This window comes from Capricornis sumatraensis, chromosome X (genome assembly GCF_032405125.1).
Source record: "Capricornis sumatraensis isolate serow.1 chromosome X, serow.2, whole genome shotgun sequence".
NCBI lineage: Eukaryota > Metazoa > Chordata > Mammalia > Artiodactyla > Bovidae > Capricornis > Capricornis sumatraensis.
The window spans coordinates 62,530,935-62,558,234 of NC_091092.1; the positions used below are offsets into that span (position 1 = coordinate 62,530,935).

Below are 27,300 nucleotides of genomic sequence, written 5' to 3' on the forward strand. Positions count from 1 at the left end.
AAGACCTTGCTCCTCAGCGGGGCCTTGTTGCCATATGAGCAGGCTGAGGCCTCGTCTCTTATCCTCCAGGGGCCCCCCAGCAACCCAGGCCAGCAGGCTGGTGTGAGAAGGATCATAGCCAAGGCGAAGGGGGCAGCAACACCTCGGAGACCACAGGTCATGGGTGGAAAAGAGCTGGAAGCAGGCGAGGGCAGAGCCCTGGGCCTATAAGCCCAGGCACTGTGAAGTGGATCATGCCCTCCCTGCCAGCTTCCTGCCTCCTGGCCCAGGCGGCCATCGCCTGCAGCAATGTCAAGATGAAACGTGTCCCTGCCCTGTCCGACCCTGCCCTGACCACGCTTTACTTGGCAGGTGGGTGGGCCCGCTTTCCCACACCTACTCCCATGGCAGGGATAGAAGGACATACACCTAGATGTCCGCCGCAGTTGGTCTTTGGTCCCCATGGCTGCCGCCCCGCCATGCCTGGGGACGACTCACCACCCCTCTGACCTGAGAGGCTCTGACTGTGTCAATCAGAAGAGCCAGCTCCTTCAAGGAGTCTGTCACTGCGGCCTCTGGCCTGTGTGGAGGAGGTACGGAGTTGCAGAGTGGAGAGGGATGGAGGAGCCGGGAAAATGGCTGCCTTGTGTGTGTGCAGAGAACGAAATTGCCAAGATCCCAGCCCACACGTTCCTGGGACTACCCAACCTGGAGTGGCTCGACTTGAGCAAGAATAAGCTGGATGCCCTTGGCCTGCACCCCCACGCCTTCAAGGTACAGCAGCCCCTCATCTTGGTCTCCTAGGGGGACCAGTGCCAGGGGCATCAGTGATTTAGGGTGACATGGTCCATAGCCGGGAGCATGGAGGCCAACACAGATCCTGAGGTCCCCCAAGGGACCAGGACTCTTGGTAGAACCTGAGTAGAGTTCTAGAAATCTCCAGACAAGCCTGGTCCAAGAGGGAACCAGGAAGCCATGATGCAACCCAACCAGGGTGTCTGTGGGAAGGACGAGCCCAAGGCCACACCTGGAAGACCCAGCCCCAGCCAGCGGCACCCCAGTCTTTAGCTTGGTCTTCTCCTCTAACCTCCTAGAATCTGACGCGGCTGAAGCGGCTGAACTTGGATGGGAACTTGCTGTCCACGGTGCCAGCCTTGCCCACTTCCCTGCAGGAGCTCAAACTCAATGACAACCTTCTTCAGGGCCTGGAGTACAGCAGCTTCCGGGGTGTGAACAGGCCCCCAGGGGGAGGGGCCGGGGGAGGGGCCAAGCAGAGGCTCCACCCAAGGCAGCCTCCCGGGGGACAGACAGGGAGCACCAACCCAGAAAGGTGGCCCTGGCCTCCAGGGCCAGGGGGGTCTCTCTGGAGCTAAGGTGGGCAGCTCCCAGCCAGCCTTCTGAGCTCGGCAGTCAGTTCACCTGCCCCCTCGGCCTGCTGCCACAGGTCTCAGCCAGCTGCTGACACTGGAGGTAGAAGGGAACCAGCTACATGATGGAAACATCTCCCCCCTAGCCTTCCAGCCCCTGCGCAGCCTGCTGTACCTGAGGCTGGACCGGAACCAGCTTCGGACCATCCCGCCTGGCCTGCCGGCCTCCCTGCAGGTAACTACGAGCCCTGAGGCCACGAGAGGCAAAGGGAAGTGAAATCACTCAGTTGTGTCCGACTCTGCAACCCCAGAGACTGTGGCCCACCAGGCTCCTCCATCCATGGAATTTTCTAGGCAAAGAGTACTGGAGTGGGTTGCCATTTTCTTCTCCAGGGAATCTTCCCAACCCAGGGATTGAACCTGGGTCTCCTGCCTTACAGGAAGACGCTTTACTGTCTGAGCCACCAGGGAATCCCTGGAAGTGAGAGTCACTCAGTCGTGTCCAAATCTTTGCGACCCCATGGACTGTACAGTCCATGGACTTCTCCAGGCCAGAATACTGGACTGAGTAGCCTTTTTCTTCTCCAGGGGATCTTCCCAACCCAGGGATCGAACCCAGGTCTCCCACATTGCAAGTTGATTCTTTACCAACTGAGCCACAAGGGTAAAGCTGTGGCCAAAAGACTGGAGTGTCTGCCCACAACAGCTGAGCCAGCTGCCTGTGGGGGCAATTTTGATGCTAAACCCACAAGGCCTCGGCACCAAAGGGCCTTTCCTCCGCCTGATGAAACCTTCCTGGAGCCCAAAATTGAGCCTTGAGGACCATTGTGGACCTGCCAGGTGTCCCTGAACAAGGCTCATGCCCTCTCTGGGCCTCATGATCCCTGGTGCTTGGAATGCTCTCTGTGTCTGTGTCTTGCGGGACTCTGAAGAGTCATGGTACAGCTTGCAGGTGTCAACTGGGATCTTTTGTACAGCTGGCCACATCCCTGAGAGGGGCAGAGACAGTGGGATCTAATGGAAGGGGGCAAGGAGCTGGGCTAGGCCACCACCGAGTGGTGGATGGACTGCTTACCCTGAACCCTGGCCCTAGGAGCTGCACTTGGGCACAAATGTCATCGAGGAGGTTAGAGAGGGCACATTGAACCACAGCCACAGCCTCAGCGTGCTGGTTCTCAGCAACAACCGGCTCCAGGAGGACCGACTGGCACCCCGTGCTTGGATCAATCTTCCGTGAGTACTGTGGTAGCCCTGGCACTGGCCAAGTTCTGCCCCCATGAGCACAGAGATAGAGGATGCTCACAAAGGAAGCAGAGAGTTATGAGGGAAGGCAGAGAGACTTCACGGGGCCTGGTGGGTCACCTGGGTCACCTGGGTCCTTGCCCAGGGTTCAGGGTGGCCTGGGCCCTCAGTCACCACCTGCTCCTCCAAGATTTCCGTCTGGCCTTCCCACCCGACAGAACTCCCAAGGCCACAAAATCCCTCCTCTGCCCGTGCCCAGAGGGAGGGCAGTCTAGGTGCTGCAAGCTGTCCCCATGCTGGGTTTAGCTAGGAAGCAATGGGGGCAGGAAGGGGCATGGAAGAGATGGCAGCCACAGGAAAAAGGCCTGTGACCTTCCTGGGGCAGCCATAAGTAAGTACCACCAGGAGGGTAGCTTAAAACAACAAAGAGCTCTGTTCTTGTAGTTCTGGAGGTCAGAGATCCAAAATCAAGGTGTGGCAGGGCCGTGTTCCCTCCGGGGTAGGATCTCTTCTGCCTCTTCCAGTTTCAGGGGGCTCCAGGTGCCACTTGGCTTGTGGCCGCATCACTGCAGTCTCTGCATTTTTCACCTGGCTTCCCCTCTGTGTCTGTATCTCTCCTCTTCTGTCTTATAAGACCACCTCCCATTGTATTTCCTGCCCATCGTAAAGCAGGATGATATCATCCCAAGATCCTTCACTCACTCACATCTACAAAGACCTTTTTGCCAAATCAGGTCACATACACGGGTTCTGGGAAGCCATATCTTTGGGGGACACTAGTCACCCCCCTATAGGAAGAAGGGTCCAGGATGAGTCCCTATGATCTCATTTGGATGGCTGAGTCAGGTCACCAGCAGGAGGGGCTGGGGAACAGACAGGGCCTTTACAGGCACTGCCTAAAGAGTCAGGATGTGACCCCAGGACTGGCCAAAGGGCTGGGGAGGGACAATCCTTGGGGTCTGAAGACAACAGAGGCAGGGCAGGGGTGGGGTGAGGGAGGGGTTGAGAGTCCGGACCGCCATTTCAGGGACCAGAGCCTCCCGCCCTGCGCCCTCGTGTTCCAGGAAAAAGTTACTAGGATGTTTGGGTTTAATTATTCCTTTTTCCTCTCCCCCTCTTGCCAAGGGGGCAAAGGAAAGCAGACAGCAGCCTAGGGAGGGGCCGCCCAGCCGTGTTCTACTCCTGCCACGGGGCCTGGGCAGGGGGCTGGCGGCCAGTCAAGCCTAGGCCGGCGCTGGCCAGTTTTTCTCCGGCTGGTAGACAGAGAGGGGGCTGCTGGCTCGGCAGGCTTAGGAGGCACCAGAGACCCACCTGCTTTGGACGGAGGATGGCATCCACCCCAAGGCCAAAGAGCTGACCCCACCCACAGGGGCTGGGTGAGGGGGGATATCAGTGAGAGAAGCCACTTGCCTTGCCCCGATCTGTTCCAGAAGCATCACCACCCTGTGCTCCTGTTTTCCCTCCCCATCAGTCTTCAGCTTGCCTTCAGCCTGGGTAGGGCCAAGAGGTCGAGAAAGTGCAGCATGGGGACTACCAGGGAGATAGCTCTTGGCCCAGACCACTAGCCCCTCCTCTCGGGCTTAGGAGGGAGGGAAAGGAAAGGGAAAGGAAAGGGTCTTCCATCTCCGCCCCAAGGGCCAGCCTCACTAGCTCTGCAGTGAGCAAGGGAGGACCCCATAGACCTTTTCCCAGCCTCCGTGGACAGAGGGCACACAAGCCAGACAGGGCCTGGCCCTCCCCAGCTGTTGGGAGACTTGGTGGTGGCTGCCATCTTGAAGCAAGTCCCCACCCTCCTCTGGGGCGTGGACCAGGGGCCACCGACTATAGCTCCCCTACTGCACCCCAGGAAGCTGGAGGCCCTCGACCTGTCCTACAACCAGCTGGTGCACGTGCCCTCCTTCCTGCCCCGGGGCCTTCGCCACCTGACACTGCACCACAACCGCATTGAGCGCATCCCCGGCTACGTGTTCGCGCACATGAAGCCCGGCCTGGAGACCCTGCACCTGGCCCATAACAGCCTGCGCGAGGATGGCATCCACAGCGTGTCCTTCCTGGGCCTGCAGGCCTCCCTGGCTGAGCTGATCCTAGACCACAACCAGCTGCAGGCCGTCCCAAGAGGTCTCTTGGGCCTCCGGGCGCTGCAGGTGCTGCGTCTGAGCCACAACAAGATCAGGTAGGGCCGCATCCCGATGTTCCCTCACCCCACCCCGCCCTGGCCTGTCCCCACCTCCAGTCCGGAGGGAGGCAGCTCCGCTGAGACCCAGAGACCCCGCCTGGCAGGCTGGCCAGATGTTCTGGCCTGTGGACTCATCACCCAGGGGCCCCAGAGGCCAGCGGCAGGACTGTGGGGTCATCCTTCCCTGCTTCCATGGGCCCATCTTGATTGCTGTGATTGGAGGCCACGCCCAGAGGCTAGTAGAAGAATCTGGGCCAGGGGAGGGCGGGAGAAGTTAGGAGCCCCGAGAGGCCAGGTGACCCTTCACCCTGGGCCTGGTGTCTGTGCCTTGGTGTCCCCACCATCCACTGTGGGGCCATGCTTTCTTTCCTCTACCTGATGCCTGACTCTCCTTTCTTGGGTCTCGGCTCCTCCTGCAACCCCTCCTCCACAGACACGTGCCCCTGAATTCCATCTGTGACACACGTGTGGCCCAGGACTCCAACCTCATCTCCACGCACCTGGAGAACAATCTTATTGACCGGCGCCGCATCCCACCCACTGCCTTCTCCTGCATCCGGGCCTACCATAGCGTGGTCCTCGAGCCCCAGCAGGGGGAGAGGGAGTCTGCCTAGCCCCACTGCCAGCCTTCCCCGCCCCCTTCTCTTGGGGGACTGGAGGTGGCAGGAGCCTAGGCCCAGCTCTGATGGATTGATGTGCCACTGAAAGAAAGTTCTAGAAGACCCTGCTGCTTCAGATGTGCCCACGTCCCATTGACTGCCGAGGCCCCTTCACTCAGTAGATGGCCCAGCCTGGTACAGTGCTGGTTTGGACCTGAACATAATAAATGAATCTCATTCAAGCCCACTCGCCTCCACCGCCCTCCCTCCCTCCCTCTCTCCTGGATCTCAGCTGCCTGTACACGCTGGCACTCCAGGGTGCATGGAGCCCTCAGAGCCCACATCCTGGACATGGCTTCATCAGCAGGAGGTTAAGAGGGCCTGATTCTAGATTCTTCTCCAAGAGCCTCCCCACCCCCACCCACCCTGGCCAGGGTCCTGAAGTCCCCTTGCAGCTTGGCCCAAAGCCATCTAGAGGCCCAGCTCACCTCCACTGTTCAGGGAAGCATCACTACCCTCTTGTCCAGGAAGCGTCTCTGTCCCAGGAGTGGACACACACAAGAGGTGCTGACTGTCCGCCTGGTAGGGGAGACAGCAGCTACCTATGAGTGCTCAGCCCCGCTGGGCCCTCCAACTGAGCCCGTTGGAGGTCATTGGAACAGTTCACAGCCCCTGCCCTGGGGCATGGGGAGCTCATGGCAATATGGCGGCCAGAGAGAGAGCATATGACAGGCACTGAGGATGCAGCGCAGCTGCTGGATGTGAAGGAAGAAGTGCCCACTGTCAAGATCTTGCCCTGCCAGTGCCTTGGCCTGGGGTCTGGGCCTGGGAGCTGGAAGTCCTGCATCAGTCCCATTCTGTAGTCAGCCCCCACATGCCTCAGCCCTGAGTTCTGAGCAGAGAAAAGGCCAGACTCTGGCAGGGGGCGGGGAAAGGCCTGGGAAGCTGGCTGAGTGTTTGCTTTGGACTCATCCTTGCATTCCTTTTCCTCTTGGGCCTGGGCCCACAGATATGGCACTTCCTGTTTGGACTGGGTCAGAGGTCAGCAGCCCTTGAGGCACTGGCCCCGTGGGGAGGCCCCCGTTGCTTTCCCAGCTCTCACAACCCCTCCTCCCCAGTCTGGCTGCCTGCCCCCCCAGCCCCTCCAGCTCCAGTTCAGTCAGCCCCTAGTCCCCTCCCCAGACTCAGAGTTCTGGCCCCCCGCAGGCACAGGAAGTTCAGGCTGGGCAACCCCCACCTCCAACTGCTCTTACCTCCCTACTGAGCAGACCCACTGGGCTAATTCCACTTCACACAGAGAGTGCTTGGCCCTTGGGGCTTTTGTCAGGTGGACTGAACCAAGCAGGGACTGGGCAATCCTTCCATGACCCTCCTCAGCCCCGAGTGGGTATTCATCATTGAGCTCCCCAGAAGCTGACTCAGAGGCGAGGAGAGGTGTGAGGAAGTCTCCTCGGAGGCTCTTGAGGGGAGAGGAGAATAAGAGTAGGCCCAGGGAGAAGCTGGTATGTGACCAACAATGCAAGACAAGCCAAGGCCCACAGGTGCCCTGGACCCAAGCTGATCAGGAGCTGGAACAGGGCACAGGACTTTTATACCCCCTGTCATCATTAGGTAGGCCTTCCCAGCAAAGGAGGGGGTGACTGGGGCAAAGACCCTCTGTTCAGCTCAGGCAACTCCCCTAGAGGGCCGGGATGTCAGGGCCTTCAGTCCTATCCAGGTGGTGTCCGTGGCGGCATGACCCCAAGGAGGGTGACAACCCCAGACAGACCCCAAGCCAGGGGAGCAAGCACAGTGCAGCCAAGACCTGGCGGCAGGACCAAGCCCACCCTGTACCCTCTGTTCACTGGTGCCTGCTGGCAGTGGTGCCCAGTGGTGGGCATGGCCCAGTGAGTAACCCAGAAACACTGGGCATCAGAGGGTTCCTCATGGTCATCACGGTGATGGTGGTGATGACAGGGTAGGGGTGACTATATTCAGGTGGTGAAAAGCAAGGCATTCATCAGTCCCTGGACCAAGGCGGCAGAGGTCTTCCGATGGCAGGGGTACGACTGAGGATGAGACCAGTGGGGACAGTGGGAACCAGGAGCAAACACAGAGGCTAATGGCTGCTAGGAGCAGAGAAGGGGGACAGGGAACCAGGGGGCACTCCTTCCAGGAACCTCAAGGGCCCCACCCCACGTACAATCCCAGAGTCCTGCCCACTGACGTTCTTCCGGCCACCTCTTCCTCCTCCCCAGGGCTCCAACCCAAGGGCCTGTCGCCCAATCCTTCAAGGGGCTTCCCCCAGCGGGTTCCAAGCCTTCCTCCTGCCTCATGGTCTTTAAGAAAGACAGGCTGAGGAAAGGGCGTTAGAGAGTGAGGAGGATAAAGGATGTGACAGGCATGCTGCCCCCGCCAGGCCTGTGCCTCCCCTGACCCCAACCTGTGAGCAGTGGCATCATGGGGGGCACGCAGGGCCAGTCCAGCAAAGCTGGCTGCCTTGCCCCCGGCCCTGCACCTGCTCTCAGCTACAGCACCTACCAGAGCCTGCTGGCCCCAGGGCAGCAGGCAGATCCAGGGCCCACTCCTGGGGGCTGGCGTCTGCCAAGGGAGGACCCCGCCCTGTTTCATGGCCTTCTGGGGTCTCCCTGGCTTTGCAAGCAGCCACAGATGCAGCCCTGTGGCACAGTCCCCTGTCCAGCTGCCTCCTCTAGCCACACCCAGAGTGTGCCTCTCTAAAGATAGCTAGATGTGGGCCAGGCCCCCACGAAGCCCCCTTCAAGCCCTGAAATTACAGCCCTAGCGGCCTGGGACACAGAGCCGCTGTGTGATTATGTCTTCAAGGGAAGGTCAAAAAAAGCTCTGGCATAGAGAGTGCCAACTTTCACCGACTACGCCTCAGCCATCAGTGCTGGGAACCTTCCAGAACGTGGAGGTTCGGCCCACTCTAAGGAGTGGGACTGGCCCCCGGCATCCAGAGGGTCCCCTGGGCACATTACACCTGCTGGCCTTGGGGGCTCCAGAATGCCAAGGAACCAATGAGGTAGGAGGGACTGCTCCTAGTTACTGTGGGCCTGGCCCCTGCCCTGGCCCTGCCCAGCCCATGAGGGTGCAGAGATTTGGGCAGTGTGGATGAGGGCAGTGGATAAAACCAGCAGGCTGAGAGTGATGGCAGGCAAGGCTGTGAACTTGGGGGTGTCGGCTTGGGTGCAGGGGCTGCAGTGCCTAGGAGCCTCGATGGCCCTCTCCAAGATCTTGGCTGAGTTCTAGGCAAGGTGGCGCGTTCAAGAATTAACCCTAATGTATGTGTGTCAGGTCCCTGCCTGGCAATGGGGCTTCTATGGGTGATGCCCCCTACTGGGCTGGCTGTGCAAGAACCTTTGGGAGCACTTCAAGGAGGGGCTGGAAAGCAACCCTGGGACACCGCTGGGAGCCACCTCCTCCCAGAAGTCCTCCCTGCGCCCCTCCTCCCAGAAGTCCTCCCTATGCCCCATCCAGTGAGCTCCAGGCTGGTGAGGGGGACCAGTGGAAGTTGAGGCTGACTAACTCAGTGTCCAGGGAAGTGACAGAGATGCAGAAGAGATACCTGAAAAAGGACTGGGAAACCCAGAAAAACAAAGAAGGGGAGTGATTAGCAGTGTCAGAGGGGAGCACCAGCCAGACACAGCAGGGCAGGGAGGCCAGGAAGGCCCTGAAAGGGGGCTGGCTGAGGGCCCCTGAAGGTCAGGGCCAGGCTAATCTCTCCAGACCCTAGAAGCACACAGGATGGGGGCAAGAATCTGGGTGGGCTGGCGCTCAGGCTGGGGCAGGCGCTCTCTGAGCCTCTGGGAGCCTGGCCCACTGGGCCACCTCCCAGGCTACCAGGCTCCGCCCTTTAGGGATGTACAGCAAAGGCAGCTTGAGCAGGCTGTATTCTTGACTCCTGGCACAAGGGCCTTTGAACAAGTGGAGGCTGCTAGGGTATCCTGGCTGAGGGGCAGGGGGCTGCTGGCAGGATCACCCAGTCCTCTTTAGTCCCTTGGGACTAGTGTCCAGATTGGGGCTTTGGGGGCCTGTGCAGTGATGTCCCAGAGGTACAGAGCATGCTGGGAAACGGCCTTAGTCACCCCTGGGCTCCTGCTGGCAGAGGCTGGCCTCTGCCTTCTGGCCCACCCGCCCCCACCTCCAGTTCCTCAGCCAGCCCTGTCTGCGCTGGTTCTTGTGGAGCTAAGACAGCTGTGCATCAGCCTCCTCTGAGGGCCCGGGGGCCTCAGGAAATGCCTGCTCTTCCTTCCTGCCTTGACCCCATGCCTGCCCTCCCCTGCCTCCTGCTGCCTCCTCCCAGCCCCAGGAGGCCAGAGGCCAGGAGGCTGTGGCTCTGCTGGCCAGCAGAACGTGCTGTGCTCAGCGGCTGCTTCAACTGGGGGTCCCAGTTGTTCCTCGGCTGCAGAGAAGAGGGAGGGGGCGGGGGAGCCCCAGGACTGAGGTGCAGCCTGGCTGGTCTGGGAGTGGCCCCCAAATTAGAGGGCCAGGCCCAGTGACTCAGTGGGCCTTGGGCCGGGCGTGCAGTTATGGCTTATTGCAGACTGCAAACCACAGACAGAAAAGCCTTCCAGGCGCAAGAACCGTATTTATGGACATATTGCCCCAGACGCACCTCCAGCTGTGGGGAAGAGCTCCAAGGTGCAGGGTGTCACCTCACTGCTGTCCCAAGTTCCCTCCAGGAGCCTGCCTGGCCCACCACTAAGCTTTCCCACCTAACTGCCTTCCTGCTCCCCTATGGTCTTCCTTCTGCCAACAATGTCCCTCTTCTCTACTTGTCTGCTCTAAATCCTCTCCTCCAGGAAGCCTTCCTGAGTGCCTCTGGCGCTGTGTATGGCCATGGCCTGCCCCAGTTGCCTCCCCGCAGAGCTCAGAGCCCAGCCGAAGAGTCCCCAGAGCAATGCAAGGCTCCACAGAGGGTGGCTGGGGGCACCAGGCCAGGTGGGACCTTACTCAGTAAGCAACTTGGCTCCTTGGGCAGTAGGCATGCCTTGTGCCCTTTTTGTTTGCTTGGTTGTTTTTTTTTTTTTTTCATTTAAAAAAAGATTTCAATAACTTTATGGAGCTATATTGCATTGACCAAAAAGCTTGTCCAGAGTTTTTCATAATATGTTTTGGAAAGATTCTATAGCATACAATTAATTCACCTATTTAATGTGTACAATGGTTTTTGTTTAGTATCTTCACAGAGGGTCCAACATCATCATAGTCAATTTTAGAACATTTTCGTCAAGTCCTAAAGAAAATTCATACCTTTGGCTGTCACCACTCTATCCACCACGCCCCTCTAGGAAACCACGAATTTACTTTTTGTCCCTGTCCATGTGCCGATTCTAGACATTTCCTGCAGGCTCACGCAATGTGAGCACAAGGTCTTATATGTGTTTTGGACCCTCTTTCTCCTCCTTCCCAGCTGTGAACGAGAGTTGCTGCTCTGTGGGGTGACCTGGGCTTCATGGTATGAGTCCTTCTACTGCCAGAGATATTTCAATATGTCACCAATAAACAGAAAAAAAAAAAAAAGCACACGAACAAATAAGCGAAATAAACCCCCGTGTCTGGAAGGGCACATGCTTCCAACCAAGTGTCACGACCTCATCCATGGGAACAAAAGGGAGCCACCACAGCTTTGTCAAGGCTGTGTCCCAGGTCCAGCTGGCCATGCCTGAATGGATGCTTCCAGACGGAAAAGAGATCTGGGCCCAACCACTGCCCTGGTAGAACTTTCTAGAACCTACCTGCCGGCTAGGTGGGCGGGACCCTGAGGCCTCACCCATGTTCTACTTTCATTGGCTCCGCCTCTCCCTGACCTGCCCTCAGCCCCTGCTAGGTTGAGTTTTTTCTTTTTTTTCCTCCTTTGGGCTCAGTGGAGTTCTGTCTGGCCTTCATTTCTTTCCAGATTCTCCTTTGCAGATCTCAGGGGCACTCCTTGCCTCAGTTTCTCATCCCATCTAAACCCTCACCTCTGCCTCCCCAAAGCTGCTCTTGCAGGAGGCTCCCTGGGCCAAGACTGGGCAAAAAAGGGTGGGGGAGCAGAATTGGGACCCCACGGGACAGGGAGGAGGGGTGGGCTTGTCTCTCAGGAAGTGGCTGAGCTACCAGGGATGGCGTGGGTGTCATGGCTGCTGACAGCCACTTTATGGGACACTTGGTGGGCTGACCCGGTTACTCCAAGAAGTGGCCAGCACCACCCTCAGTGCTGAGGAAGTGGCCACCCTCACCGCGGTTCCTGCACCCTGGGGGACCTGCTCGGATGGAGCAAGAAGGATGACTGGCCGGGTCCGCCTCTCTGAATCAGCTTCTGTGAGCCTCAGCTCAGGGCAGGAAAGCCGGGGAGGAGGACCCCCCAGAATCTGTGCTGCCCCCTACCAGTTCCCAGCTGAACCCCATTCTGAGGTCACGGGGACAAAAAGTCTGGAGTGGGCCAGGAAGTGGATCCAGCCCTTCCAGCAATCCACCACGGCTCCCTTCCTGATCCCAGACAACCACCTCCTCCCCAGACTGCAGCTGCCACACGTTCGTTCTGGGAAGGCTCAGGACAGGACACCAGGGGCCCCTCGCTGGACTAGCACTTGGAGGCCACCACCTCCTTGTCCCCCTTCCATTTCTGCCCTCTTGCCTTCCTCTTCCAGGCCAAGCGCCGGCCCGCCAGCCGGCTCCCGCCCCCCTGGTTGGGCCTCAGTGTCCCCATCCGGATGGTGGAAAGTTTGAATCTCTGAGGCTGCGTTGTCGTTGGCCTGGAGACGCCAAGGGGCCTTGTCTGAGTGAGAGAGTGTGCCTCCCCGGGGTTGGGGGCAGGGGGTCGTGGCCTTGGAGTGGGAGGGGTCGTCCTTGGGGTGGGGGGCATAAGGGGGAGGGGCACAGCTAGCCCAGCCGTCTACAAGAAAATTACTCCCTTTGAAGCTGCCAGGGGGGCCGCGAAGCCTGCCCCCTCCTTCCCTTCCTCCCTCCCTCTCTCCCTCCCTCCCCGCCCCCTCCCCGCTGTCCCCTCCCCGTTGGCCTACCCGCCCGCCCAGCCTTTACCCTCCCTCCTGCCGCCTCCCTCTCCCTCTCTCCCCGAACTGCCCAGGAGTGAGCAGCTGCTCTCAGACGACACAACACACAGACGGACGCAGGGACTGGCTGACGCCTCAGGCTGCCCACCAGCCAACGCGTGCCCACCGCTTGCCCTCCTCAGGTAAGCCCCCCACCCCCACAAGCCCCATCCTGTCCCCCACCGTTCCTACAGCTGGCCTGGAACCACCCTCGCCCTCGCTGTCTCATCCTCCAGATGCCCCGACCCTGCGCCCCCCAAACTCACCCTCCTCATCCCTACCCCTGCCCCTGCGGGCCCCCTCACCGCCATCTCCCGCCCCCACCCAGCCGCCCCCAAGGCTGCTTGCAGATTCCCACCCCACCCCACCCCCCACCCCCCACCCCTGCCCCCGCTGCAGGATCCCAGCGTGCCCCTTCATGGCCACCCTGCGGTCCCTCCTTGGTCCCAGTCCCATCTCGGCCTCTTTTCCTCCCTGGGTCCTCCAGGCACCTTCTCCATCCCCTTCCCTCTCCCCTTGCTCAGCCCTGCTTCACACTCCACATCCCCCTGGGCTTCTGCCCCTTGGCAGCCATCCCAGAACATCATCAAGTCCCAGGTGCACCCTGCACCCCCTCGCTGGCCTGACTCCGGCCCCTGGTTAGGACAGACCTTCAGGCTCCGGCCTGAACTCAGTGCTGGGGAGCGATCCCCAGGGCCTGGGGCTAGACCACGGTGTGGGCTCCGCGACTTCGTTTCCCAGACACGCCCCAGGCACCCTGCCCAGATATTCCTTGCTTACTCGCAGGCGAGTGTTCTGCGTTCACCTCCTCCTGGGTGAGGCGTGGGTCCACAGAGCCGTGATTGGGGATGGGGTGGGGGGTGGGGGATCTGAGTGGGGCTGCCTGAGTGGCTCAGGCCTCTCTGTCCCCAGAACCTCCTTGAATTGAGGCTCCAAAGAGGGGTGCAGAAGGAAACCCAAGCCACTGTGCCGTGTTAGCCAGGCCAGCTTGGCCTGGGGCCCCAGAGGGCTCTGTGGGTCAATTTGAGGACATCATCATTCCAGGATGGGCACCTTTAAGGAGGGGTGGAGTTCAAGAGATCCCAGGCTAGGTGCTCTGTTCCCCAAAGGCCGAACCCCATGGGTACCTGGGGGCACCTCTAGAATGGAGAGAGCATCCCAGATCTGAAACCAAACAGTGCTAACAAGGTTGCCCTCCAGAACTGGTCCCATGGGACCCCCTACTCCATCCATTGAAGAGGGGGCAACAGAGGCCCAGAGAGGGGCAGGAAACTGCCAACAGTGGCCCAGCCAGTCAGGGGCAGAGCTGGGGCCAGGGGTCAGGGCTCCTGACTAACAAACCCGGACTATTGACCCCATAGCATCCAGGGAGCTGTTAGAGGCACTCGAGTGTTGATCATGATAGCTTATGGTCAACTGCAGGGTGTGCAGATTAGTGTAGGAGGCGGCCGGGCCCCAGGCCTCTGTCCTAGCAAGCTCCCAAGATGGCTGGCATGCCAAGGGACCTGCCAAGGAACATAGCAGAGTGCCCTGGAAGACTCAGGGGTGGGAGCCCCACCTCACCACTCTGTGGATGGGTCTGGGGCCTAGGCACGGGTTGGCAAGAGCTTCCTGAGTTGGCTCTGCTCAGTGGAGCAGAAGGCCCAGGGTCCCCTGAGGCAGAGTGCTGGTGTGGGGCACAGAGCAGACCTTGCTCAAGCCTGGGAGATTGCTCTCACAGTTGAAGTCTTCTTAAGGGCCACTCAGGTCGCCGATGTGGCCAGTCCCGTGCACTGGGGTCTCCTGCTTCTGTGCCCACTCCCCTCCCTGGCCAGCCACCCTGTGGGGACTTGTTGGAATTGAGAGAAGCTGGAGATGCTCTGGAATGTGCATCCAGACTCTCAGGTTCACGAGGAGGGATAACACATGGCCGCCCCTGTGTGCGCACAGGTGAGCACCTGTGCCGCCTGCAACCACCTATACAATCCACACCATGGTGGTTGGGCAGAGGCGCTTTTGTGCAGAATGCCCTATGACCAGCTGCCATAGGCACATCGAAAGGAAGGCACACGGCTGTCTCGCAACCACAGGGGCCAGGCCGTGGGAAGAGGCTGGCATCAGGGAGGGCTCCCGTCACCATGTAGCCAGCAGCTGAATGGCCGCCCCACAACCCTGGCTGGCTCACCCACTGGCCCACCTTCAGGTCGCAAAGACCCAGGTCACAGAAGGCATTAACCAGCCTATTGCTTTTAACGTCTTGCCCTGGAGCAAGGGCCTCACTGTGTTGATGAGGACTCCGAGGCCCAGTCCCTTCAACTACAGGTCTGGCGACAGTTCTTTGCCAGTTGATTTTAGGGGCCCAGAAACGTAGGGTACTAGCCCTCTCACCATTGCACAAGATGACATACAAGCCTTGGCCTGAATTTCTCCCCAATCCCATCAGTGGCCCTGGCTCATCACAGAAAGGTGAATGGGGAAGGACTGGAGCAGAGGGGGTATTCAAAAGACAGGAAAGCATCTCCTCTCTTTAGCGATATTCTGTAGACACTCAGGACCGCAGAGGGTCCCTTCCAGCATCAGCGTTAAGTCCCAGAGGAGGAATCAGTCATGAGCCTTCTTCCCAGAGCCACCCACCGCCAGCCCTCCCCCACTCCCTGGAGAAGCCCCAAGGAGACAGTCCCGTCCCAGCGGTCACTTGTCCTTGGTCGCCTGGGACATAGCCTGGGACAGTGGCCGGCCCCCAGGGCCACCCAGGAGCACATGAACAGCAGGCACAGCCCAACGCCCAAAGTGCCCATAGGGCCAGGCACTGTCTGGCACGTGCCCCCTGCCCTCAGGCAGGACCCCAGCCCCAGCTCCAAGGTCTCCAAAGCTCCACCTGCTAGGCCACTGAGCCGTTGGTCCTTTGGCTGGCATGTCTGGGCATCCCCCTTCCTTGCCCATGTGCCAACATCCTGGATTGTTAGAAAAGGTCTTCCCACACCCACCATGACAGCCTCCCAATCGTCCTCATCAGTTACCCCAGGGTGGGAGATCTCGGTCCCTGCCTTGAGCTGGGCACCCCTCCCTGAGCCTCTCCGCCGTGCTGGTGGGATGGGACACACCAGCCCAAGGGTTTAGCTCTACTCGAGGGGCTGGAGGGTGACAGTGACCTTCCTGGGGCCCCCTGCTATGAGCCGCAGTGGGGAGAAGGGGGATGGCATGGGCTCCTGAAGGCGGGCACACAGGATCCTGCCAGTTCCACCCTCCTCCTGTTGGCTGGTTCCCGGGCCAAACAGTGCCCGCCCATCCCCTCTGTCCTCTCTGCTCATGTATTGGGCCCACCCACACTTTGATTACGCACAAAACCTTTTTGGTGAATCCCATCTTCAAGGAAGCCAGTGGGAGACAGCCTGGGGGGAAATGGGGAAGGGGTCTGCTTAGTCTTGCTCACTGGGGCTGTGGGTCATCTAAAGATGAACCTTCTAGATAAGAGGTCCTGGGGTGAAAGCCTTCCCGTACCTGGAGCCGTCAGCCCCAGGGTCCCCCAGGACTTCCTTCACCCCCTCTGGGACCCTCCCCTAGGCTCTTGGAGCGCCAGCCACAGTTCGGCCCTCTTTGGCTTGTCCCCCACCCTCTCAGCAGCCCAGTTTGTGCTCCTCGGTGGGCTGGGATCTCTGACATCCCAAGCCCACCAAAGGTGCCAGGGACTCTGATGACTCCCCCCTGTCTCTCCCTGGGTAACACATCCAGGGTCCTGGGGCTCCACCCAGCCAGCTCACACCCAGCTCTCCCGGTCCATGGTGTAAAGTCCCAAGTCAGCAGAAACTGCAGCACAGGGCAGAGCTGCAGGACACAGGGCAGCGGGCTGGGAGAGGTCCCAGGCTCTACGCAACAGCAAACCTGCCCCCGCATCTCGCCTACCAGCAGCCTCTAGAAGAATCAGATGGCCCAAAAGGGACACAGCAGTCAGAAGCCCGAATGTCCAAGGGATCACGGATTTGGGCAACAAAACTGGGACCTGAAGGAGCCGGACAGAGGGCAGAGGGAGACTGGCTCTGGGAGCCCTGTCTCCAGAGACAGGGGCAGCTGGGGAGCTGGGTGCCACCTCCATCCTCTCACAGTCTCAGTTCCAGCTTGGCCTCGATGGTGGTCCTAGGGATTTACAGGCCACCTCACCACACAGAGGGGGAGCCCTGGGAGGGGCTGAAGGTCACAGGTCCAGCAAGACCTCCTAGGCTGGCTGCAGAGGGCAAGCTCCACCCCAAGCTGAGCCCCCAGCCCCATGAGGGAGCAAGGCAGCCAAGGGCCTCAGGTTCTGGGAGCCAGGCTGAGAACATCTCCCTGTGGGGTCTGGCGCCTGCTGTGAGCTAAAGGCTTGGGGGACCCTCCAGGCCAGGGTGGCCTGATGGCTTTCCCAAGCCACTTCCCTGCAGCTGCAGGAGGGGCAGGGCCATCTGTCCCCACGGGCAGAGGGGAGCTATTGATGGTGGCGGGCTGAGAGATGCCATGTTTCCAGAAACTGCATGATTCAAGCCTGGGGGCTCCAGACCCACAGGACAGAGCCTTGTTTTCCATCAGCGTCACCTCCAGCCTGAGTCGGGGAGAGGCGATGGGAGAGACAGCACTTCCTGCTAGCCCTGGGGAAGGCTGTTAGGAAATCACCTGGGCCTCCTGTAGCACCCCTGGGAAGCAACAGCACCCTCGCTCTCCCTCGGGCTTTCTTCAGCGAGCAGGAGAAGGAAAGCTCTGGGGCGGAAAGACCAGGTGACCTGGCTCATCTCCTGCCTGATTCCTGGCATGGCGGAAGGCCAGCCCTTAGACCTTCCAGCCTTCCAAAGGTTTCCCAGCAGGATGGGGGTGTGATGGGTGTCTTCAAGGCTGTGGGGAGAAAGGTCTGGCCTGGGTAGCACCAGCCACTGGCCTGGGGCCAGCTCCTTGCAGCAGATGGGCTGGCTCCCTGTGGGTCTCTGACGCCCACATCCAGGTCTAGTCTATGCCTGAAGGCTGCAGGGGCACAGGACCCAGCAGGAAGGAGCCGTCCTGGCCAGCCATGCTTGGATGCCTGCTCCCGTCATAGCTGGAAGGCATGCTGAGGCCACGATGATGGGTTCAGGGGTGGCTGGGGTGTAGACACAAGCAGGGCAGAGCTCACCCTAATCCCCACTGCAGCCACCAGCCCCTCACACATTCATTCTCACATGCATGCACACACGTCAGCTTCAGGAAGACCCAGGGATGGCACCCATGCCCTCTCTCTGGGTGCCACCTAAGGGCAGACTAGAGCTGGAGGGTGTGGGGGACGATGGGTTGGAGTCTAAGAGGGAAGCGGGCAGAAAAGTGGGCACCAGCAGGGCTGAGTGGAAGATGGCATGTGTGTCTGAGTTCAGGTCGGGTTGCTTGGTGGGGCCAGACACTGGGCTTAGAAGTCCAGCATCTGTGACTTGGCAGCTGTGGGCCACACATCTGTAAGTGAGTTCCCAGGGCCTGCCAGACCTCAGGGCCCGCTTCTGCCACCCTTGGCCTGGCGTGAATGCCTGGCATGGCCCCTCCGTGTTCTCAGTGGTTGCCAGTGTGTCTTGTTTGGCTGGGACCTGGAGATATCCCAGTCAGAGGACTGCGCAACCTTTCAGAGGGCCAGACAAAGAGAGCCCTATTGGGGGGGGGCAGTCCTCACTCCCACCCATGGGCGCCCAGCCTGAGGCCTCACCGCCATCACCACTTCTTTACGTTACTCTGAGGAGGTGGAGCTCGTTGAGCTCAGAGAACCCCCTGATAGGGCCCAAGGCTGCCTGAAGTCCTCGGGGACATGCCCGGGGAGGCTGATGAAGGGAAACTGAGGCCTGGAGGCCTGGCTAGGCTGGGGGGACCGACTATGGTTCTCACCCTCTGTGTCCATAGTGAAAACCTGGAGGCCTGGCGTCGCCTGAGGTGGGCTCTTTTCTCTAGGTCTCCATTTTCTTTCATCAAATGGAACTTTGGTCCTGGGCGCCTCCTCCAGGCCCCTCCCTGGCTCCTTCTGGCCCTGAGGGCTGGGGGTGTCTTTCGCGGTCTCTGGCAGGCTTGGTGTCCAGCCAGCCCCCCTCCTCTCTGCACAGTTCTGGCTGTTGAGTCTCTTGCCAATTCTCTGTGGGGAAAGGAGGGCTGTGGCAGAAAGCCCGCCAGCCTGCCCACTGCCTGGGCCCTGCCAGGAGCGGGGGAGAACCAGCCAAACCTTGTCCTCTGCCCTGAGGGCTCTGGGGGCCTTCAAGACCTCAGCCTCCCTCTCCCTCAGAGTGAGTTTCCAAAAGAGCCCGCCTTTCCCCACCCCACACCCCACCTCAGCCTCTTTGCGGGGACCCCAGATGCACCTTGGAACCTGGTTCGACTCCTCTGCAGCCTCCTGTCATCCCCAGGGAGGGTCCCATGAGCCCACGCAGGGCCTCAGTGGCTAGTCCTGCCAGGGCGCTCCATGTGGAAGGCCCAGACGCAGGCCGAGGCTCCCTGTGGAGGCCCCCAGGCCTTCCCGGTTCCCCAGGTCTGGCCGGACAGCCCCACCCCAGCCATCCAAGTGGACGGTGGATCTCAGAGCCTCCCAAGGCTTCAGCGGGGTGTTCTAGCCCTGACTCATTCCCCCTGTGAGGTAGCGGCTTTGGCAGGGGTGCCAGGCAAGGGGGGAGCAGCCTCCTCTGCCTCCTGCTCTGTCTCGCCCTTCTGCCTTCACCCTCCCCTTCACTTCCTCGTCTCAGCCCTGGGTGTCCAGCCGTGCCTGGGAAGTCTGGGCCCACCCTACCTTGCCTTGTGCTTTGAGAATCTGTGGGAAGGAAAAGGGACTTGTGGTCCAGGTAGGCAAACCCAGGGTCTTCTCCCCACTCTGTGCCGAGACCCTTGGGGCTGGGGGTGGGGTGGGGTGGGGACTCCTCCAGTCCTATGGGACCAGCATAGGGCTGGTGGGACCTTGAATGTGACCACGGGCGCTCAAGGCCCAAAGGAGCCAGGAAGGCCAGGGGCTCCCCCAGCCAGGAGGGACCCTCACTTTGCTGTGTGACCTGAGAGGCAAGGCTGCTTTTCTGAGTCTATCAGTGGGGGCTGCACGCTCAAGAGGATTGCCGGCCTGCTGGGGGCGCTCTGGGGCTGGCGCTGAGGCTGAGGCCGCTGAACCCCCGGCCTGGGCACCCCACCCCCCACCTCCAGCATCTGCCCACCAAGCGCACTGCCCACCCCAGCTGCTGCAAAGGTGGGAGCCAGGATAGGTCACGTGACCAGCTCTGACGGGCGGGAGGGGTACGAGAGAGGGCGGCCAGATAGCGATCAGTGGGAACCCCAGGGGCAGAGCTGTTGTGCCCACAGGTCTGCAAGTGGCCACAGGCCCTCCCACTGCCTGAGGGTGGCAGGGCTCCAAGGCAGCAGCCACCCAGGCCACCAGCCCAGCCCCACATCCACTGGGCCTGCCTGGGGCCTCTCCTCACTTTGCAGCCAGCCATCAGGCTCGGGGGGCTCACCCCAATCCTGCTGAAGCCCCAAAGAGCCCCTCCCCTGTCCAAGACGGGCCCCAAGTGAGGGCCTCTGTGGGGTAGGGTTGAGGTCCGCACGTGGGGCAACCCCAGACACCCTGTGCTTGGGTAATAAGCAAGGCAGGCATGTGTATCCCTGTGTCATACTTGGGGAAATGAGGCTGGGGCTTGCCCAGGAAATCTAGGTGAGGGGGCAGCCCCTTCGTGGACAAGGTTTTCTGCTAGAGGAGCCCATCTGGATGGGAGCAGCCTCTGCTGGAGGAGAAGAAGGCAGGCAGATGTAGGCACCAGGGGCAGCCTCGGACAGAGTGGCTTTCCCCCAACTCCCACCCCTAGCCTGCTTCCCAGCCTGAGGGCCTCCAGACAAGCCTGACCCTGCCCGCCACCCTGGCAGTAGCCTATTCCCTTCCAGTGGCCTTTCTAGGGGGCTGGGCCATGGACAGAGGTCAGGGGAAGGCTTCGTGGGCCAGAGGAGGAAGCCAAGGCGCCCCGGGAGCAGCAAGGATGGAGGGGGACGCCAGGGTTCTCCCTCCATCTCTGGGATTCCACACATGGGCTAGGAGGATGCCCCCTCCTCTGCTTTGCTCCAGGGCTAGCCCAGCTCTGCCAAGCATGCCCACCCTAGTGCCTTGGCCTCTTGACTTTCTTAGAAAAACGTGGGTGCACTGCAAAGGGGGCTCAGGCAGGAAAGGATTGACCCCAGCCCCGGTGGTTATCTTTCAATCTTGATTCTTCAAGGTCTGTGGGGGCAGAGGGCTGGGTTTCCCTCTCCACCACCTCCACTAGCTTCCCCGATCTCCCCACGCACAGGCTGAGGCTGACTCAGTGTCCTGTGCAGGGAGGGGGGTGATGCATGTGTGTGTATGCTCATGCATTGGAGGAGTGCAGACTCACTAACTGGAAAGACACAGCATAGCCCACGGCGGCCAAGTCCTGCCTGAAAACGGAGCAGGGCAGAAGGAAGCCAGCCATGCCCCTACCCTGCCCAGGACCTTCTACCCACCCACACCTCCCTCCTGGCCACTCCAGCTTAGGGTCTGGCTGCTCTGGGGAGGTGTGACAGACATGAGGCCAGCACACACACAGAACCCCAGCCCCCCGGGTGTAGGCATCGGCTGGCCTCCCCTGATGGCCCCTCCTCACCTTGGCTTTGCAGGCACGCCCACCATGTGGCCCCTGTGGCCTCTTGCAGCCCTGCTGGCCCTGAGCCAGGCCCTGCCCTTTGAGCAAAAAGCCTTCTGGGACTTCACCCTGGACGATGGGCTGCCCATGCTGAACGATGAGGAAGCTTCGGGTGCAGAAACAACCTCGGGCATCCCAGACCTGGACTCCCTCCCACCCACCTACAGCGCCATGTGCCCTTTTGGCTGCCACTGCCATCTGAGGGTCGTTCAGTGCTCCGACCTGGGTCAGTCTGGGGGGGATGGACGTGGAAGGCTGAGGGTGGGCAGGGAGTGACCTGGAGCTGGCTCAGGGATCCTGATTTCACTGTGGGAGGGTGTCCCTGGGTCTGCTTGAAAGCACATGGGGAGGGAGAAGAGTGTCCAGCCCTGGCCTTGGAGCTGCACCCACTTGGAGCCACGGAGTCCCCATGTGTGGGTCTGCATGTGCACCCCTCTGGGGCTGTGGCCGTGGCCATGGCCGTGGCTCACACTGCTGACTGTGGTGCTGGCCCCCAGGTCTGAAGGCTGTGCCCAAGGAGATCTCGCCCGACACCACCCTGCTGGACCTGCAGAATAATGACATCTCTGAGCTCCGAAAAGATGACTTCAAAGGCCTCCAGCACCTCTACGTAAGCCCACCCCTGACTCTTCCAAGGGGCTGGGAAGAGGCAGCAGGCCTGCAGCCCAGTGGGTGTGTGGAGGGGTGGGGTCCCGATGGGTGTGGGCATGCACTTGTGCAATGTGAGAGGGGACCGGGGACCCAGGGAGTCCTGAGAGAGGTTAGGAGGCAGCTGTGGCAAGAGCACTCAGGGTCATGGGCACATGTGCAATGTCAGGACAAGATAAAAGGAAAGTGAAGTTGCTATTTCACTTTCCTTTTATCCTGTCCTGACTCTGCGACCCCATGGCCTGTAGCCTACCAGGCTCCTCCATCCATGGGATTTTCCAGGCAAGGGCACTGGAGTGGGTGGCCATTTCCTTCTCCAGCGGATCTTCCACACCCATGGATCGAACCCAGGTCTCCCCATATTGCAAGCAGACACTTTCCTCTCAGAGCTACCAGGAAAGGACAGGATCACCCAGCCCAATTCTCTCTGTTGACTGTTACCTTTGCATCTTATTGGCTCCTCCCAGCAACACAGTAAGGAAAGGTTGCATCGCAACCAGGGTGCAAGTAGGGTAACCAGGGCATGAGCTGCAACAGCCTTGCTGGACCTGAGTGCCAGCTCCCACTCTGCACTTTGCCCATGAGCAGAGGCAGATCTCCTGAAGGCTGAGCTGGGGCTCCAGCATCTGTGAAGCCCCGACAACGTGAATCACTAGCTCAGGGGCAGGGAAGAGGAGAGAAGAGAAGGCAGGCAGGTGGGGAACTGAGGCTTTCTGTGCCACCTCAGGCCTTGGTCCTCGTGAACAACAAGATCTCCAAGATCCACGAGAAGGCCTTCAGCCCCCTTCGGAAGCTGCAGAAGCTCTACATCTCCAAGAACCACCTGGTGGAGATCCCTCCCAACCTGCCCAGCTCCCTGGTGGAGCTCCGCATCCATGACAACCGCATCCGCAAGGTGCCCAAGGGAGTGTTCAGTGGGCTTCGCAACATGAACTGCATTGGTGAGCCAGGCCCACCCTGTGGTGTCCTCACCCCTCCCCCACGGTGGTGAGGGTGGACAGGGAAGGGGGAGGGTCAAGGAGGGGGGCTCTGCTCGCCAGAGCAGCCGGGTGCCATGGACAAGCCAGCTGGCCTCACAGAACATTCTGGAGGCTTGCCTAGGGTCACACCCCATAGCTGCCAAGGCAAGGTGAAGAGAAACCCAGGCCCATAATGAAAGGGCAAGTATAGAGCTGGCACAGCCTGCCAGCCAGGGGCCAGGTGGGAGAAGCTGGGAGGGCTCCCCTTGTCCCCAAGGGTCCATGCCAGGCCCAAGGCCCTTGGTAGTTTGTGGTGTTCAACAGCAAGGAGTTTGCAGCTTGTCCAGTAAATTAGTGGCACTGCTTTCGGGGGAGATGAGGGAGTGGGTGCTTAGTGGGAGCCCCTTAGGAAGCGACAGGCCCTGAGCGTGTGGGGACAGATGCTTAGCCTTGGCTTCAGGGCTGAGAGAGCCTCTCTCCTAGAGATGGGTGGGAACCCCCTGGAGAACAGCGGCTTTGAACCGGGAGCATTTGATGGCCTGAAGCTCAACTACCTTCGCATCTCCGAGGCCAAGCTCACTGGCATCCCCAAAGGTAGGGAGGCATTCTTTCTTTCCCATGTTTTGGGGGGCAGCACAGGTAGCGAGCCCAGAGCCATCTGGAGCCACCCAGTGTACTCAGGGAGGGCTTTGGTCGCCCCTCTCCCCACCTGGGGCAGAGCTCGGCTCTCTGCTCCACCAAGAGTGAAATCGTGCAGACACACATACACACACACAGGACCAGGCCTCCCCCACCCCACAGTCTCCCCTCCTGGATTCAGCTCAGAGCATCCTTTTTTCCTGGCAGACCTCCCTGAGACCCTCAATGAACTCCACCTGGACCACAACAAAATCCAGGCAATCGAGCTAGAGGATCTGCTCCGCTACTCCAAGTTGTACAGGTAGACTGCGGAGGTGGGGTCTCAGGGGGTCCTGAGTCTGCCCAGTGCACTGTGGCCCACGGACCCCATCACATCGTCATTTATTCATCTATCCCTTCCCAGGCTGGGCCTGGGCCACAACCAGATCCGCATGATTGAGAACGGGAGCCTGAGTTTTCTGCCCACGCTGCGGGAGCTGCACTTGGACAACAACAAGCTGTCTAGGGTGCCAGCTGGTCTTCCAGACCTCAAGCTCCTCCAGGTGAGAGCCAGGTTTTTCTAACACGCAGCAAAGGGAGGGGGCAGTCGATGTCCCTGGGGCAGCTGCTGAGACCCTAGCTGTCAGTGCTTGGACCCACCACGGAGAAGAACGGGAGTTCGCTGTGCAGCTGGTCAGATGTGTCCTCTGGCCGATGACTCCAGCTCCTCATCTGGAAAGACACTGAGAAAGCGAAAGGGGAGAGTAGGGACCCCACTGTGGACAGAGAGGAGGCTGGGTACAGGGGTGGCAAAGTGGCAGGATGCGCCAGAGCCAGCCTGATAGATATTTGAGCTCAAGGTCTCTCGGGTGGGTTCAGTTCAGTTTGGTTCAGTTCAGTCGCTCAGTAGTGTCTGACTCTTTGCGACCCCATGGTCCAGAACACACCAGGCTTCCCTGTCCTTCATCAACTCCCAGAGTTTACTCAAACTCATGTCCATTGAGTGGGTGATGCCATTCAACCGTCTCATCCTCTGTCGTTCCTTTCTCCTCCTGCCTTCAATCTTTTCCAGCATCAGGGTCTTTTCAAATGAGTCAGCTCTTTGCATCAGGTGGCCAACATATTGGAGTTTCTTAGGTGGGTGGGACCCCCACAAAGGTGCCACAGGCCCAGGGGCTTGGGAACAATCTGGGCAGGAAGTGGCTTGATGAGGGGGTCAAAAAGTCCTCTCAAGGTCTTCTTTGGCCTTGCTCTGGACCTCAGTCTCTACCTACATGCCAGAAGATTGGCCATTCTTGCAAGCTGTCCAGTTGGGATGAATCCATCACCCAGCCCTGCAAGGGGATTGCCAACCTACAGCGGCAGTGCCCTCTAGTGGCCATATCCTGCCACCGCTAGAAAGCACTGTTGCAGCCCTCCAGGCCGCATCCCTCTGCCCACCCCATCAGACAGTCCTCACGCTCCCCACACTACAGTCCCATAGAGAGAAGCTTCGAGGAGTTGGGGAGTGGGGGCAAGTGCTCCTGAGGACTAGGAGGAGGAGGAGACCCTCAGTCCAGGGAACCCAGAGGAAGGGCCAAGGACTGTGTGAACCCAGGGTGGCATCCTTCCCACATCAACAGCACCATTCATACCCACCCCATTAACCCCCAATCCCAGCACCCGGTCACACACCAGTGCCTGAACACTGCTCAACAGCAGCCTGACAACCATACGTAAGCCAGTTGTACTCCTCCAGACAATGGAAGAATCACCTCCAGGCCCTCAAAGGGTTGTATGGATGCAGCACATGAACCCCTGAGGCAGCCAGGCAGGACTCGGCTGGCACGGAGGGCACCAGCCTTGCGGGTTCTGCCCGCTGCTTGGGCTCCCCAAGTGGGGCCAACTCAGGGATGGGGTTGGGGGGGGGGGCTAAGGGGCCTGCTGCCTTGAGCCACGCCTCTCTGTCCCCAGGTGGTCTATCTGCACACCAACAACATCACCAAAGTGGGCGTCAACGACTTCTGCCCAGTGGGCTTCGGGGTCAAGCGGGCCTACTACAACGGCATCAGCCTCTTCAACAACCCCGTTCCCTACTGGGAGGTGCAGCCGGCCACCTTTCGTTGCGTCACTGACCGCCTGGCCATCCAGTTTGGCAACTATAAAAAGTAGAGGCTGTGGCAGCTGCTGCAGTGGCAGCCTGGGAAGGGTCTCTTGGGGTGCACGGTGCGTGTCCTGAAGGGGCGGCAAAGCAAGGGAGCCAAGCCCTGCCTTCGACCCCCACCCTCCACTCACAGCCCCTTGACACCCCCACCCTGACTCCCAAGTGTGCAGGTGGGGTGTGATGCCTGGCCCCCATCACATGCCCCTTGACTTCAGAGCTGCCCCTGCCCACCTGCATCATACCCATTCAGAGGCACCCCCCCACTCAACCAAGCTTTCTTCCCATTCACCCCAAAAGGAAATAATCTGAGGCTCCAGTCCAAGGTAAATGGTCCCTGGGGGGCTCAAGGATGGAGACCCCACTAAGCCCACCCCACCTGCCAGACACACATCCCTCCTCAGCCTTTTTTCCTTCTCAGCCCCCCACCATCCTTCTGCGAGTTCATGGCCCCCCAGGACAGCCTCCTGGGTCTCCTGGCCCCTGGATCAGTCTTGTTCAGCTCTCTCTGTCTGTCCCTCCCTCTCGTTTCTGACATCCTTGGGCTAAGTCTGCTTTCTGTTTCTCTGCCCAGCCATTACCCAGGCAGGTGGAAGTGGGGGACAGCTGCTCTCCTTCTCTGCCCAGGCTCACCTGAAGCCTGGGTGATCCTTCCAGAGGCCAGCAGATAGGGAGGTGCTGCACCCCCTCCTCCACAGCCAAGAGAGGAGCCCTGGGCTCAGCCAGACCCTGAAGGTCTGTCCCACTGGAGTTCCCATCACGCTTCTCACTGTCCCCTTTCCCCCCATGATGGCTCAGTCTCCCGTCCCCTTGCCTTCCGGCCTCTGGTCTGGTGGAGGTTTCAAACCATCACACCCAGCTTGAGGAGGGGCTGCTTCTGAGGTTGGTTGTTGTCTTTCAATTAAAGAAACACTGTGCAATACGGCTGTGTGTGTGCCACCTCTCAGGGCGTCTGGGGACCCAGCAGAAGGGGGAGCCACAATGGGCTACCGCAGCTGGCTTCCAGGTTCTGCCTCTCTGGGCCCATGCCCAGCCTTGGGTTGCCTACTCACTGCTTTCCCTGCCTTCGAGGAAGGGTCCTGAGCACCCTCAGGTTGGAGGCTAGACCTAGAGGACCTGAGAAACCAGGCAGAAGGCCCCAGGCTGCCCCCTTTCCCTCGCTTCTAGTCCCCTCTGTTGCCCGGTCTATCCCTGAAGCAGAGCTGGCTACAGACCACCAGAGGGAGCTGGTCTTGGAGTCTGGGGGCTCAGAACGGTATGGGATGTCAGCTGTGGGCAGAGCCGTGTGCCACACCCATGTGAGCACCAGAGGGCGCACTCCTAGGAGGTTCAGGCCTCACATGGACAGGATCCAGTGCCATGTACACCCACCTGTTCTGACTTGGCCTAGGCTCCCAGCGGCATGTCCACTCAGTAGGTCTCCCTATATGCCAGCAGAGCCATGCCCAGGTCGTAGTATGCAGGCTCAGGCTCGCTAGGAAGGACCGGGGACACAGCCGGTGAAGCCGGGGGACATAGATCTGCCTTAGAGAGGACGAAGGGAGAACAGTCCTCAGAGAAATGCCCCTTGGGTGGCAAGCCCATCGGGCTAAGCAGGAGGCAGGCTACCTCCAGCCTGATGTCTCTGCCCTCGTCCTGCACCAGGGTCCTGGGCACTGGGCGATGGGAGCCAGGGCTTCCCTGAGCAGCCATGGGCCACCGACGGAACATGAGAGCCTGGATCTGTTTGAAGCCCCTGTGTGGTCTTTTGTCATGCTGGTGGCCCCGGGCAGCTCGTACCAGCCCTGACCTGGCAGTCCGCACTGGGTCCCTTCAGTGCTGGAGCTGCCCGGGCCCTCTGGGGTGGCAGGGGCCCTGTGTCACCCCCGGCAACAACGCTCTGCCCCAGGGGTCTGGCGTGGAACT

General features: G+C 60.2%; 2 protein-coding genes across 2 annotated transcripts; both read left to right on the plus strand.

The window, feature by feature from the left end:
- Positions 1–233: 233 nt before the first annotated feature.
- On the plus strand, positions 234–5,378 carry LOC138071708 (extracellular matrix protein 2-like). Its single transcript, XM_068963164.1, has 7 exons — positions 234–351; positions 638–753; positions 1,074–1,206; positions 1,424–1,581; positions 2,440–2,579; positions 4,435–4,761; positions 5,198–5,378. Exons 1-7 carry the CDS (start codon positions 234–236, stop codon positions 5,376–5,378), a joined length of 1,173 nt encoding a protein of 390 aa, XP_068819265.1.
- Positions 5,379–12,425: 7,047 nt separating this feature from the next.
- BGN (biglycan) lies at positions 12,426–26,298 on the plus strand. Its single transcript, XM_068961941.1, has 8 exons — positions 12,426–12,540; positions 21,005–21,256; positions 21,528–21,640; positions 22,406–22,619; positions 23,121–23,231; positions 23,484–23,577; positions 23,680–23,818; positions 25,209–26,298. Exons 2-8 carry the CDS (start codon positions 21,016–21,018, stop codon positions 25,404–25,406), a joined length of 1,110 nt encoding a protein of 369 aa, XP_068818042.1. The 5' UTR covers positions 12,426–12,540; positions 21,005–21,015; the 3' UTR covers positions 25,407–26,298.
- Positions 26,299–27,300: the final 1,002 nt, after the last annotated feature.

What these genes read in the sequence shown, in the direction of transcription:
- LOC138071708 (XM_068963164.1), top strand. Translation starts at nt 234, where the DNA reads ATGCCCTCCCTGCCAGCTTCCTGCCTCCTGGCCCAGGCGGCCATCGCC. An exon ending in GGAGTACAGCAGCTTCCGGG is followed by an intron (nt 1,207 to 1,423) that starts GTGTGAACAGGC and finishes CTGCTGCCACAG; the next exon opens with GTCTCAGCCAGCTGCTGACA. An exon ending in GCCTGCCGGCCTCCCTGCAG is followed by an intron (nt 1,582 to 2,439) that starts GTAACTACGAGC and finishes CCCTGGCCCTAG; the next exon opens with GAGCTGCACTTGGGCACAAA.
- BGN (XM_068961941.1), top strand. Translation starts at nt 21,016, where the DNA reads ATGTGGCCCCTGTGGCCTCTTGCAGCCCTGCTGGCCCTGAGCCAGGCC. An exon ending in CGTTCAGTGCTCCGACCTGG is followed by an intron (nt 21,257 to 21,527) that starts GTCAGTCTGGGG and finishes GCTGGCCCCCAG; the next exon opens with GTCTGAAGGCTGTGCCCAAG. An exon ending in TCGCAACATGAACTGCATTG is followed by an intron (nt 22,620 to 23,120) that starts GTGAGCCAGGCC and finishes CCTCTCTCCTAG; the next exon opens with AGATGGGTGGGAACCCCCTG.